Below are 13,685 nucleotides of genomic sequence, written 5' to 3'. Positions count from 1 at the left end.
CTCTCTCTGCTCCTGCTCCTCTCACTGCATCTCTCTCTGCTCCTGCTCCTCTCACTGCATCTCTCACTGCTCCTGCTCCTCTCACTGCATCTCTTACTGCTCCTGCTCCTCTCACTGCTCCTGCTCCTCTCACTGCTCCTCTCACTGGGCCCCTTGCTCTTACTCTTCCTCGTCCATACATTACAGTGTTTGTCTTTTTCTGTTTCTGTTTCCAAAAATATCACTCTTCAAAGTCCTCCTTTTATTGTATAAGTGTCAATGTAATAGAAAAAAATAACCCCTGCCATTGAGTCTAAGCTGGATTGGAATCAGTTGTGGTTTGCCCAATTTACACAACATAAATCAGCTAAGATATATTGTTTTTGAACTGATATCATTGCAGAAGCAGAGGTTTTTATACTGTATCTAAGGTTTGGAACATTGTTTTTGCTATTGTGGGATGTTGTGTGTTAACATTTGTAAATACTACAAAAACGATCCATAATTTTGTTGGGAGGTATAGCTTGTCTGTTCAGAATATGTAAGCATTGTGGAAATGTGTTCAATGACTCCATATTGTGTGAAAACGACATGAAATGTGTGAATGGTATGGCCACAATAGATAGATGCTGTGCTAATTGTGTTTAGAGTTTTGAAAATGTGACAACTGCTTGGACAAATGCTTGTTAGCGACTGAAAAAAACTGTATTATAAAATATTATAGGGACATTACTTATATCCTCCACACACATGATTCACTGTATGGTTTTAGTTCAGTCATTACAGTTTTTTACAGATGCTAAGGACACATTTCTCAAAACTTTGCAAAACTTTTCACACAGTTCTCCTAAACAACTTTCAGCTCATTTCACATTCAGAATGCACTACAACTACCAAAACACTTCATTTTTTTGTACTGAGTAATTCCAAAATAGAAGAATTTGTGTCCACACCATCCACTGATACAGATACAATAGTAATGCTCATCTACTAAATGTCCAGTTGTTTTTATAGCATTTAAATTTATGATTTAAAATATATTTCATTCAAATTTTACTGTAGAAATGTTGAAAATTGCTGTCTTATTCAGTTTTGTATTGTTATTGTTTTGAACATAAGTTGTGAAAACAGTATGTAAGCATGTGCAAATTGGCCTGTGCGTACAAAGAGTTTTGGCAGTTGTTGTGTCTGAGTGAGAAAAGAATTCATCAAATTTGAGAGATGTAGTCATTGAATGCATCTTGTGCCAAAGCAATGATAATCAATCCTCAGTTTAGCTCACATAGACTTCTGTTGTGCTCACTGTGTGAAGAGTTTTGCAAAAGTGACCTAGGTATTAAGAAATATGTCCTAACGTCTGTAAAAAGCTGTAAATAACCAAATACTGGAATCATTAAGCAAAACTTGTTTGTCATGGCCAGATTAAATAAAGCCTGCCTCATCCAAAGATAATGAATGGTTTTCATCAGCTTCCAGCACCATCACCCTCTAAAAATACATTTACAGTATTTTAGGAAAAACAACTACTGACAACAATGAAAACAAAAAATAAAACCTTTTTTTTCTCCCAACAACAGACCCCTTGAAACTGATCAAACCTGAATATACTCAAGTCTTCACACTTCTAAACATTTTATATTGTTCTCATTTTCCATAAAGAGTAACGTAACAGTACTGTTGCATTTTGAGCAGTAATATCAATTGATAGTTAGATCATTGTAACTGAATGAATAGACACTCCATTCAGATGTAACACGTGAGCTGCATTTTAAAGCGGTAATACTTTAATATTACAGTTTTTCTCAATTGCTTAAACACATTTCCAAAACCTCTCACCTAATTCCTTTATAGGTCCTATTTTCAGGTCAAAATGAAGCTCTCTACTCAAAACTATTCAAGCTTGCTGAAAAACAAAAACAAAGTATACAGTATGAGTTTGAGGTTGTACAACTTGTGCTTCAGTATTTAATGTACATAGAAAGTAGACATTCATATTGTGATTCTTGAGGTATATTGTGTGCTTTTGTTTTCTGAATGAGGACATTGTTAAACGTGCAAGACGATGGTGTTTGTGTAGAGTTTATGCAGAAAACACTGAACAAATTGGAGCGTGTGTGAAAAAAGAAGAAAAAAGAAACGTGTCTTTGATTCAGGAACTAAATGATTTGGAAATGTGTGCCAAACGAATCAGTTATAGTGTGTGTTAGCAATCAAGAAAAACTATATTCAGCTCTCCTATACTGCAAAAGTACTGCAGTCCAGCTGCAAAGGGAAACATGGTCAAGTAAAACTGTAAGTGAATAGTATGTTATAAACTTGCAAATTCTGAGAAATAAACACAAAAAAGTCAGGATTCTGAGAAAAAAAGTTTAAAATAAAATTGCTTTCTTTTTTTTCAGTGCTAAAACAGGCTTACAGTGAATCTTCTGGCACCGCCCATTCCATAAAACCCAGAAGAAGGAAGTCACATGCTTAGCTCTAAACTGAAACTTAACAGACATTGTTTGTACAGTGAAATGGCGGAGGCTGCTCTGGCACTCTGCTGTCCGGTCTGTCTGGATGTTCCCAGGAATCCCGTGACCATTCCCTGTGGACACAGTTACTGTAAGAGCTGTATTACAGACTGCTGGGATCTGGAAGATCAGAAGAGTGTCTACAGCTGCCCTCAGTGCAGACAGACCTTCAGTCCAAGACCTGCTCTCAAAACAAACACAATGCTAGCAGATCTGGCAGAGAAACTGAAGAATCTGGTGCCTGAAGTCTCTCTCTGTTACGCTGAGCTCGATGATGTGCCGTGTGATGTCTGCACAGGGAGAAAATGCAAAGCTGTGAAATCTTGCTTGGTGTGTGTGGTGTCCTTCTGTGAGCTCCACCTGAAGCCTCACCGTGTGTCTCCAGCATACGAAGGCCATAAATTAGTCACGGCATCCTGTAAGATCAAGGAGATGATTTGTCCGACTCATAAGAAGCCGCTGGAGATTTACTGCAAGACAGAGAAGCAGTTTGTGTGTTTACTCTGTGTCCTGAAGGAACACAGAGAGCATGACATTGTGCCTGCTGCATCAGAAAGACAATCCAAACAGGTAAATGCACTCTCCATTTATTGCAGACGCCTACATGAATAGTGCTTTACATGATACACATGGTTTCAAAGCAGCTTCACAGTAATAAACAGGACAATAAGAGAATCAGAGATCATTTGTTGGTATTAAAAACTGATGTAATGTAATCCTCCACAGAGAGAGATTGAAGAGATGCAAAGGAACTCGGAAAAGAGAATTCAGAGAAGAGAGAGTGAATTAACCAAACTCACAACATTAATGGAGACAATCCGAGTGAGTTTTCCTGCAATACTAATATAATAAAAATTCTGTCATCATTTACTCATCTTGAAATTCTTAAATGATGACAAATTCAATTTTTGGGTGAAATATCCCTTTAAAATGTTAAGTTAAAGGGAGTTGGACATTATTTACAGAACCCTCTCAACAAATCCATTGTGTTTGCAAACAGAGCTCTGCCCGGGAAGCAGTGGACGACATGGAGAAACTCTGTATTGAGCTGACAGACTGCATTAAAGCCCAAAGCCTTGAGATCACACATCTGATCAGAGCTCAGGAGGAGACCACCATCCGTCAGGCTGAGTCAGTTCAAGAGCAGCTCCAGCATGAGATTTCAGAGATTCAGCAGAGAGATGCTGACCTTCAGATGCTTTTACGTTCTGAGGACGACTTCCTGTTCCTCCAGGTTTCATTTCCATCCTTCTTCCTGTGGATCACTGCTTTTAAATGGACCTGTTAACAAAATGCTCTCGATTTGTTGTCCTGTGTTTTGCTGTAGAGTATTAGGTCTCTGTCAAATCCTCCAATGTGTGAAAATTCACCCAGAGTTAATTTGAGTCATCACGGCTTCTTTGGACATGTGAGGAAATCGGGCTCTGAGAGAAAAAACAGAATAATGGCTTTACTTGAAGAGAGTCACGTGCAGTTATCGGAGAAAGGTGAGCTTACCACACTGACACCATTTTTCAAATATCTTATTAACAATTTGAATCAAAATCTTCAGCTGTTTGTAAGACATTACAATTTCAGATCTGTAAAGACCTGTTCACACCAAAGATTATTACGATAACTGAACATTTTAATAATACACTCTAACTCTAAAAGAACAGGAATGCAACTATAATGATAACCAATCGACTTTAAAGAGCTTGAGAATTTAAACTAAGTCTGTCAGGTGATTACAATTTAAATCTAATTAATTAATCTAACTTAAATGCTAATTAGCTGCACATAAAGCACAAGGTTGGGGGTTCGATTCCCTGGAAACACATTATAGGTAAAAATTTATAGCCTGAATGCACTGTAAGTCGCTTTGGATAAAAGCGTCTGCTAAATGCATTAATTTAAATTAATTTTTAATGTAAATAATGATATGAAAATTATGTTTTTGTTCATGTTTTATAATAATTATTATATATATATATAAAATTTAAAAAAACATTTTTTAATATGAAATGATACTTTAAATATGAAACTAAAATGGACAGTAACAGTACGCAGTCACATTTTTGTAAAGCGTTGAGAACTATATTTACGATGACTTTTTTCTGCATTCCTGTCTCCACAGTTCAAAAAGTTCAGATTTTCCTGCCTCTCCACCCCAAGCACCGAGAAGATTTCTTGCAGTGTAAATTATAATTTTCAGGCATTTCTATTTTATACAAGTCTCATACTATGCAACACAGCTGAAATAAAAGTTTATTTTTCTCCTGTGCAGATTCCTATAACTTGACACTGGACCTCAACACGGCTCATAACAATCTTCATTTTTCGGAGGGAAACACCAAACTCACGTGGGGTACAGTACAGTCAAATCCAGATCGCCCAGAGAGATTTGATAGATGGTGGCAGGTCTTAAACACAGAGGGTTTGACCGGCTGCTGGTACTGGGAGGTGGAGTGGAGTGGCACAGTCGTCATAGCGGTTTCATACAAGAGCATTAACACTAAAGGTCCTGGAAACGAGTGTGGATTTGGACACAATGATCAGTCCTGGTGTTTGTGCTGCACATCTTCTCAGTACACTTTCTGGCACAGTAACACTGAGACGAAACCCCTTAAAATTCCCAGCTCATCTCGAGTAGGAGTGTATCTGGATCATGGTAGAGGAAATCTGTCCTTCTACAGTGTCTCCAACACCATGAGCCTCATCCACAAAGTCCAGACCACATTCACTCAGCCTGTCTATCCGGGGTTTGGTTTCAGGCTCGGGTTTTTAGGATCCATTCAAGTCTCTCCCATAGCTTGAAATAAAAAAAATACTGAGATCTACACAACACAGTAAGATTTTGAAATGTTTTTTTTAAAGAAGTCTTTTCTGCTTACAAAGCCTGCATCTATTTGATCCAAAATACAGCAAAAAATATAAATATATAGTGAAATATTATTCTAGTGTAATTCATCTGTGTTCTGTGTGAATCTGTGTTAAAGTGTAATTTATTTCTGTGATGCTCCGCTGTATTTCCAGCATCATTCCTCCAGTCTTCAGTGTCACATGATCTTCAGAAATCAGAATAATATGATGATTTACTGCTCAAAGAAAAAAAAAATGTATTACAACATTATTATTCATAATCATAAAAATAGTTGAGTAAATTTTTTTCAGGATTCTTTGATGATTCATTTTATTTTATTTGGAAAGAAGTTCTAGAAATTAATACTTTTGTTTAGCAAGGATGCTTTAAATTGTCCAAAAGTGATGATAAAAACAATTATAATGTTATTTATATTTCAGATAAAAGCTGTTCTTCTGAACTTTCTATTCATCAGAGAAACCAGAAAAAAAAACAAGTCTGCTGTTTTTAATGTAATAAAAATAAAAAATATGTTGTTTTCTTGAGCAGTAAATCATCATATTCTCCTGATTTCTGAAGATCATGTGACACTGAAGACTGGAGGAATGATCTTATTTCACAATATTAATGCTTTTGCTGTATTTTGGATCAAATAGATGCAAGCTTGGTAGCAGAAGAGACTCCTCTGTTAAAAAAAATTCAAAATCTTACTGTTCAGAAACTTTTGACTGCTAGTGTGTATCATTTTAATCTCTCGTAGCATTTATATATTGTGTGTATTTCTGCTTTTAAAACCTTCAGTCTACTGACATTTATCATGACATCCACTTTGAACATAACCTTGCACTTATTAACTTGTGCAAAAAGTTTTGCTATATATATATAATAATTTCTCATTTTTATAGCACAAGAAGGATTTATTAAAATTGTTTTATGGGTATGTAATGTGTGTATATATAATGTTGCAAGCAGACAGAAAATAGAAATAAGTACATAAACAGCTCAATCAGAAATTATCTTTGTATTTGTGTCTTTCTTTGTTTCTCATGGCACCAATATACTGCATAATCTACACAGATGTCCTGTCTATATTCAGGAGTGTTTGACTCAGAAGTGTGCACTGTTCCCTTAAGAGCTTCAGAAGGGTGCAGGAGTGTCCAGTGCTGCTGTTGCTTAGTAACCAGTGTAAACACACACACACACACACACACACACACACTCAGGCAGTCATGGCTTCACGGGATCTGGACGCAGAGTTGGTCAGATCGGAGTCTCTGTTGGTCCGGCTGATGGACAAACACAGGACTGGCAGAAAGGTTTGTCATGCTCTTACATGTTTCTCCTCATCAGAGCAGAAGTACACTACATACAACACACCCGAGGACACACTGCAGCTCTGTGTCCCGGGGAACTCAACCATTTAGCAAACGTTATGTACTTTTGTCTATGTTTGCTACTTTTAAATGTATTAAAAAATTTATTTTATTGTTTTACCCTTGTCAGTGTTGCTACTGTTAACTAAAAAAAATTAAATCACGTGTCTGAATTCTTTTTTTTTTTTTTTGGTAATAGGAATACAGCCAAAAATAAAACAAAACATAAATAATTTAAACTTAAAAAAAAATGACATTTAAATAATAAAAATCTACACAGATTTAAAAAAATTAAACAAAATGTAAATACCAGTCAAAAACTCGCACTTAAAAAAAAAAAAAAAAAAAAATATATATATATATATATTGAAATGCTAAAACGACTAAGATAACATTTTAACTATGTAGAATAAAGATGAAATAAAAAAAAGTATAATTGATGAAATTATATATATGATGTAAAACTTGATGTACAATATTTAGAAATGTTACCAAAATAAATGAAATGAAGTTGAAATACTAAAATGACTAAAGCCAAAATAAAAATCAATTAAAAAGCTATAGAAACAGAAATATCATCATAAAAACAAAAGCACATAACAAAATTACTAAAACAAAAATTAAATTTAAATATATTAATAATGTTACATAAAGAAATGTAAAGCAGCACTTTTCCCGACTTATAATCTTTAAACTATTAAACTGAATTTTAAAAACATTATTACTCACAATTTTCTAAACAAAGTGTGAGTTAAAAGAAAAACATCAGAATATTTTAATGGTGCATTGTTTCCAATCGAGCAGTAACTTAATACTTACATGATTGCTAGCTTTCAGATGAGTGTTAGTAAGACAAAGGAGCTGGCTCCAAAAACAGTTTTAAATGCCACGTCCCTCACAGAACGAGTGTTTGATGATGCTTCGGGGGTAACTGCAGCGCTTGTGTTTCCCCGGGGCAGAGCTCTGGTCTCCTGGAGATTGAGATGAAGCAGGTAAACAGTGAGGGAGGTTAGTTAGCAGCAGACGGACAGAAGAGCAGCATGGAGAGAGACACACAGAGCTCCAGGACAGAAGCAGATCAAGAGAACGGCTCCAGTCTGTTCCACCGACGGCTGAAGCACCGCACAGAGACGGTCAGTGCACACAACCACACACAACACCGAGCTTCAGCAGGGAGTTTAAAATATACATACAGAGAGAGAGAGAGAGAGAGAGAGAGGGACAGAGACAGAGAGAGAGGGAGAGGGAGACAGAGACAGAGAGAGGGACAGAGAGAGAGAGGGAGAGAGAGAGAGAGAGAGAGAGAGAGAGAGAGAGAGACAGAGAGAGGGACAGAGAGAGAGAGGGAGACAGAGACAGAGAGAGGGACAGAGAGAGAGAGAGAGAGAGAGAGAGAGAGGGACAGAGAGAGAGAGAGAGACAGTTACATTTCAAGTGACATAACCTTTGATTGTTACATTTTATGTGTTCATTTGAATTCTATATATTGTTACATTTACATAATGTTTCATTTAGGAAAATAATCATGCAAGTTGAAATTAAATAAAATAACTAAATAGACTAAAAAGTGTGGAAGCTTGTTTCCACCTCTGGATAAAAAAATGAATAAAAAAGGTAATTGTGACTATTTATCTAACAATTCTGATGTTATCTCAGAAGATATACATACTGCAAGATATAAACTCAGAATTGTAAGAAAAAAGTCACAATTACCTTTTTTAGCTTCTATAATAATTACTAAAACTGAAATCAAAAGAATTAACAGCTATGTATATATATATATATATATATATATATATATATAAATATATAAATAAAATTAAAAAATTAAATATATATATATATATATATATATAATTGCTATAAAAATAGAAGACACAAGAAATATTTTTTATTTGTTAATTTTTTATCAATTTTATCAATTTTAAGCTTTATTGTCTCTTTAATTAGTTTTTTCCTAAGTGTGATATACATTTTTTTCATAACACCTAAAAAACAAACTGTAAATGTACAAGTGTAATTGTTTATTTGAATGAGCGGTTGCTGTAGATTCATAAATCAAACGCACAGACGCTCTCTGTCTCCAGTCAACAGCTCAAACAAACGCTGAGTGTTTCTCATATTCATCAGTCACTCAACAGGTTTGTGTTGTGTCACTTCCTGTCTCTCCTGCAGAAGTTCCTGTTACACCGGCTGACTGTGATTGGCCGTCTGTCGTGTGGAGCGGCTGACAGGAGAGCTGTGTTAGGTCCGTCTGAGCGTCTCAGGTTTCCAGACTGTCATCACAATCCAAACCCTGACCTGACAATGGTTCAGTTTAGAAATGAACTCTGTGAGACGTTTCTCTGCTGTGTGTTGTGTGTCAGATCACTACGAGAAGCTGATTCTCAGTCTGCAGAGGATCCGAGCGGGTGAAGACGTCACCGGTCTCCTGCTGCTTTACCCTCAGCACGTGCTGCTCGTCATCGAGGTGCTTCATCTGCTTCATCTGTGGAACACAAACACTGAACATTCATGCATCTACAACCGTTTTCTCAGAGGTGCATGATATACAATTGCAGTTCTGTGAAGAAAAGTCAGAATTGTGAGCTAAAATTAATTGCAATTTAGAATAAAAACATTGCAATTAATTTTTTTATTCGCAGTGGACAGGACTGCAAGAATTAGAGTTAAAAGTAAAAGTAAAATTTACTTTAAAATTTAACTTTAAAAGACTTAAATTGCAAGATTAAAAAGTTGCTATCGCTTTTTTTACATTTATTTTTCTGTTGTGGAAAAAAACTTCCATAATTTCTAAAACTGTAATAAAAATACATTAAAGCTACTGTATATAGAAATATTACAGGGAACATGTAACAATGATTTTTTTTTATTATATCTTATTAAAATAAAATTAAAATTAAATTAAAATTACTAAAACTTAAAATAAAGCTAATTTAAAGTATAAATAAATACCATAGTAATATCAACAAAACTAAAATAACACTGTTCCAAACTAAAATATGAAAAATATATTAATATTACAATTACCTAAACAAAAAGTAAAAAAAATAATAATTAATTGTGCACCATTTCCAGTCAAGCTGCAATTTTGCCAAATTATGCAAAAAAAAAAAAAAAAAAAGTATGAAAATATTACTTACACAAGTGCCGGTTCTATATTTTAAATTGAGGTTGGAGAGCCTCAGGTTTTCTGCATGATACACATCTAAACTTTAGTTTCCCACAGAAGAAAGAAAATCTGACAGTTTTTTGAAAGACATGAGAGTGAGTAAATGATGGATCATATTCCTAAATCTGGAGCACTGTATGTCAGGAGCGTGTCATAAACAGACGCAGTGATGGGGAAATGTTAATCCATAAATATCCTTCATGCACTAGTGTTCGACTGAAGCTCTGCTGTCTGTCCTGCAAGACCTGCGACACATGGAGGAGAACAGGTGAGTATTAATCAACAACACCATCATTCTCAGCTGCACTGCTGATAAAACAATCATTCTTCCCTAGATAGTGAACCCCAGTTAGTGCACTACAGGTCATTTACATTTAGATACATCTGCAAGATGAAAAAACATAATTATATCAGGGTTATTAGAGTTCACTAAAACTAAAATCTTTTTTTTTTACTTAAAATTAAATAAATAAAAGATAATAAAATACTAGCTTGTTACTAAGGCAACATTTCACATTTTAATTTAGTTTAACTTGATTAAGTAAAACTGAAACAAAAAAATAAAACTATATAGTCATATCAACAAAACAAAAACTAAATATATATATATATATATATATATATATTTATATATATACTATACTATACTATAATATATATATATTTATATTTTTTTAGATAGTGTTTTTAATTAAAATTTTTAATAATATTTATTATTATTATTATTATTATTATTATTATTATTATTATTATTATTACGTAAACCCTTTGTATTTGCAATGGTTCCTTCTAGTTTATTCATCTGGATGCCTTGTTATATCAATAAATGGTTTATGTTGTTTATTGAGCATAATAATAACAAAATTTGCAAGGTGCATTACTTTTGTTATTTATTTTTTTATTAATTAAAAAATATAATAAAGTATATTTAAATATAGTTATTTAATTGTTTTAGTGCATTTATTAGAGACTCTCTTAAAAGCATGCATGATTTATTCCAGAACCTAACAGGTTAAACAAAAGTGTATGAATGTGAAATAATGTGCAGAAGCACCTCTCTGCCCCGCAGCGGTCCGATCCTGGAGCCCCGAATCCTGCTGGTGTCCCACGACCTTCCCAGAAGACTCTTCCAGCGCTGGAGCCACAAGCTTCTGGACGAGTCTGAGAGTCAGAGGACGCTGGTCTCAGACGAACTGAGCCCGGAGAGACTCGTGAGAGACACCCTTCATCAGATCCTGCGGCTCGGACGCCTCCTGCTCAACAGAACACAGCAGACCACGGTACAAATACACACCAAAGATCTCTCATTGCTCAGGACTTCGTTTCCTTGTCTCTCCTAAAGTTCCCCACGAGTAATAAGAGTATGACTAATATCGCTGGAATCATGCAACTGGCAATAAAAAAAAAATTGGGGGTTAAAATATATCTTAAATGAATGTTAAGTATATGTTTTAATTAGTAAAGTTCAAATAAATATATTTTTTAAATTAACAATATATTGTTCTGTGTGTGTGATCAGGGATCTGAAGTGATTGGGGATGAAGTGCTGAAGGAGGCATCGGATGCGGTTCCTCCGCAGGCCGCAGTGACTCGTCTGCTCCAGATGGAGACGCTGTTGAGTCCCGCGCGCTACATCAGCACCTACCACACACCGCTACACCTGCGCCTGGACTCAGGTAACACACCTCACCTTCCGCTTAAAGAGACAGTACACACAAAACAATTTAAAACATCATCATTTGCTCTCCCTCAAGTTAAGAGTTTCTTTCTTCTGTTGAACACAAAAGAAGATATTGAAGAATGCTGGTAACCAAACAGTGGACGGCAGCTACCGAGTAGTTTTTTCCATTCAATGGAAGTCAATGGCTACCGTCAACTGTTTGACAGAATTTTAATTTTTGGGTGAACTGTCTCTTTTTTTTTTTTCTGGATATGACATCAGCATACTATTTAAAAAACAGAGTTTTTATATTTTAATTATTCTTTAAATGCAATCATTGTATTCTAGTCATTTTTACATTGTAGCTAGTGTATAAAATACTGTTATTACAGCAAAGAGAATCAGTTTTTCTGCATAGTCATGTTTCCTGAACGTGTTGTTTTGTGCATCTGATTGTTCAAGGACATGTTTTCGGGAGTTTTCGTCCCACCACAGTGTAGGTTTGGATTTAGGGTCAGGAGGTACGTCTTGTTTGATCCTCTGTGGTGCATGCGTGTTTAGAGTCTGCATGCGTGCATGTGAACCGGACTGCATTCACCTGTCTAGGACTCAATAAACCACCTGACAAACTAGAACATATCAAAAAAACGTTCTAGTTAACTAACATACGTATGTATGCATATGTGCTCATTTTTGCTGTTTTTGTGTGTTTGACAGAATCTGTGTGGCCTGCAGGGGAACATCTTCAGATCGTTTGAACGATTTTAAACATTTAAACATTTTTTTTAAGTTTTGGTAATGACTGAAGGCTTTAAATGCAATGCATTGAATTTTTTTTTAATGCATTAATTAATGGACTTTATAATGCATTGCATGGTTCTGAATAAATGATCATACTTATCTATTAATTGTACACAGTATAATGCATTAAAATGTGACAAATAACCAAAAGGAATGTGCAAATATTATAATGCATTTAACTTTACAATTATATATAATGCATTACATGTACATTATGAATACCTTTCAAATGCATTATGCATAAACTTAAAACTGACCTAGTTTATTTTTAACACATGGTCTTATTGTGAATGATTCAACTAACTTTTCTTTTTAGAAGAAACAGCTTGGAATAAAATGCATGTACAAATGTAAGTCATTAAAAATGATTTATTATTATTTTTTTGTCAATAACACATTCTGATGAAGGATGTTGTTCTTTAAGCTTCATGAGACTTTGAACATCCCGTCTCAAATTATTCCAGTTTTCCATTTAAAACACACATTTTGACACACAGGACCTCTTCATAAAAAACAACAAAATGTAAAATATCATTCTCTGAGTAAATGACGCTCCGTTAATTTGGCCCCAGGAACAGAAGGTAAGGACAGTATGAGTGAAAGAGCATGCAGCATCAGAAGCTCCAGCACACAGATATACACACGGCGTCTGCGGCGGTTTGTGTGGTTATTGAGTCATTAACTAGTCTGCTAGAAGTGATTCGGATCAGATTTACATCAGACAGTGAGGAAAGAAGGTATTCAAGAGCTTGTGAGTGAAAGAGTTCAGTCTAATATACTGTAGAGCCAAGTCTTACGGTGTGTGTTGTGTTTAGACTGTAAAAGTAAATGAGTAAAGTCTGTGATTTTAAACTTTCATTGGAAAATAATTTGCTGAAAATGTGCTCAGGTCATCCAGAGATCAGGATGAGTTTGTTTCTTCATCAGGTTTGGAGAAATGCAGCATTGCATCAGTGTTTAATCAACGGATGCTCTGCAGTGAATGGGTGCCGTCAGAATGAAAAGTCTGATAAAAACATCACAATAATCCACAGCACTCCAGTCCATCAGTGAACATCTGGAGAAGGTTTAGATCTGTTTAAACGCTGCTTGATCTGTGCGGATTTCTCTCCTGATTCAGACCAGAACACTTTTTCACTGGAGGAAGTGTTATTATGGGTTATTTGAGTTAAAATCATCTTAATGCTGGATGTGTTTCAGGTTTTGTCTTCTCCAGATGTTCACTGATGGACTGGAGTGCTGTGGATTATTGTGATGTTTTTATCAGACTCTCGTTCTGACGGCACCCATTCACTGCAGAGCATCCATTGATGAGACTCTGATGCAATGCTACATTTCTACAAAC

The 13,685-nt window shown here is 35.2% G+C and overlaps 2 protein-coding genes across 3 annotated transcripts; both read left to right on the top strand.

Annotated features, from left to right (window-relative positions):
* The first annotated feature begins 2,432 nt into the window (after window positions 1-2,432).
* Window positions 2,433-5,403, top strand: LOC113055793 (tripartite motif-containing protein 16-like). The gene is made up of 6 exons (XM_026222156.1): window positions 2,433-3,062; window positions 3,219-3,314; window positions 3,493-3,726; window positions 3,820-3,979; window positions 4,609-4,668; window positions 4,759-5,403. The coding sequence occupies exons 1-6, from the start codon at window positions 2,448-2,450 to the stop codon at window positions 5,286-5,288; spliced, it is 1,695 nt and encodes a 564-aa protein (XP_026077941.1). The 5' UTR covers window positions 2,433-2,447; the 3' UTR covers window positions 5,289-5,403.
* A 493-nt stretch (window positions 5,404-5,896) lies between these two features.
* tex47 (testis expressed 47) lies at window positions 5,897-12,706 on the top strand. Of its 2 annotated transcripts, XM_026222187.1 has the most exons (8): window positions 5,897-6,650; window positions 7,667-7,840; window positions 8,883-8,955; window positions 9,074-9,177; window positions 10,089-10,147; window positions 10,949-11,159; window positions 11,399-11,555; window positions 12,257-12,706. In XM_026222187.1, the coding sequence occupies exons 2-8, from the start codon at window positions 7,748-7,750 to the stop codon at window positions 12,295-12,297; spliced, it is 738 nt and encodes a 245-aa protein (XP_026077972.1). In that variant the 5' UTR covers window positions 5,897-6,650; window positions 7,667-7,747; the 3' UTR covers window positions 12,298-12,706. The 2 variants fall into 2 exon arrangements, with proteins under 2 accessions (XP_026077972.1, XP_026077971.1); XM_026222186.1 differs by lacking the exons at window positions 7,667-7,840; window positions 12,257-12,706 and having other exon boundaries at window positions 11,399-11,812.
* Window positions 12,707-13,685: the final 979 nt, after the last annotated feature.

This window comes from Carassius auratus, chromosome 37 (genome assembly GCF_003368295.1).
Source record: "Carassius auratus strain Wakin chromosome 37, ASM336829v1, whole genome shotgun sequence".
NCBI lineage: Eukaryota > Metazoa > Chordata > Actinopteri > Cypriniformes > Cyprinidae > Carassius > Carassius auratus.
Note: the sequence above shows the minus strand (reverse complement) of the source record. Positions and strands in the feature narration are given on the sequence as shown.

Bases quoted from the DNA above. Each gene is read 5' to 3' on its own strand.
- tex47 (XM_026222186.1), top strand. From the start codon at position 6,564: ATGGCTTCACGGGATCTGGACGCAGAGTTGGTCAGATCGGAGTCTCTG. The intron at 9,178-10,088 runs GTGCTTCATCTG...TTCATGCACTAG, and splicing joins ACGTGCTGCTCGTCATCGAG to TGTTCGACTGAAGCTCTGCT. The intron at 10,148-10,948 runs GTGAGTATTAAT...TCTGCCCCGCAG, and splicing joins CGACACATGGAGGAGAACAG to CGGTCCGATCCTGGAGCCCC.
- LOC113055793 (XM_026222156.1), top strand. From the start codon at position 2,448: ATGCTTAGCTCTAAACTGAAACTTAACAGACATTGTTTGTACAGTGAA. The intron at 3,315-3,492 runs GTGAGTTTTCCT...GTTTGCAAACAG, and splicing joins CATTAATGGAGACAATCCGA to AGCTCTGCCCGGGAAGCAGT. The intron at 3,980-4,608 runs GTGAGCTTACCA...CTGTCTCCACAG, and splicing joins CGTGCAGTTATCGGAGAAAG to TTCAAAAAGTTCAGATTTTC.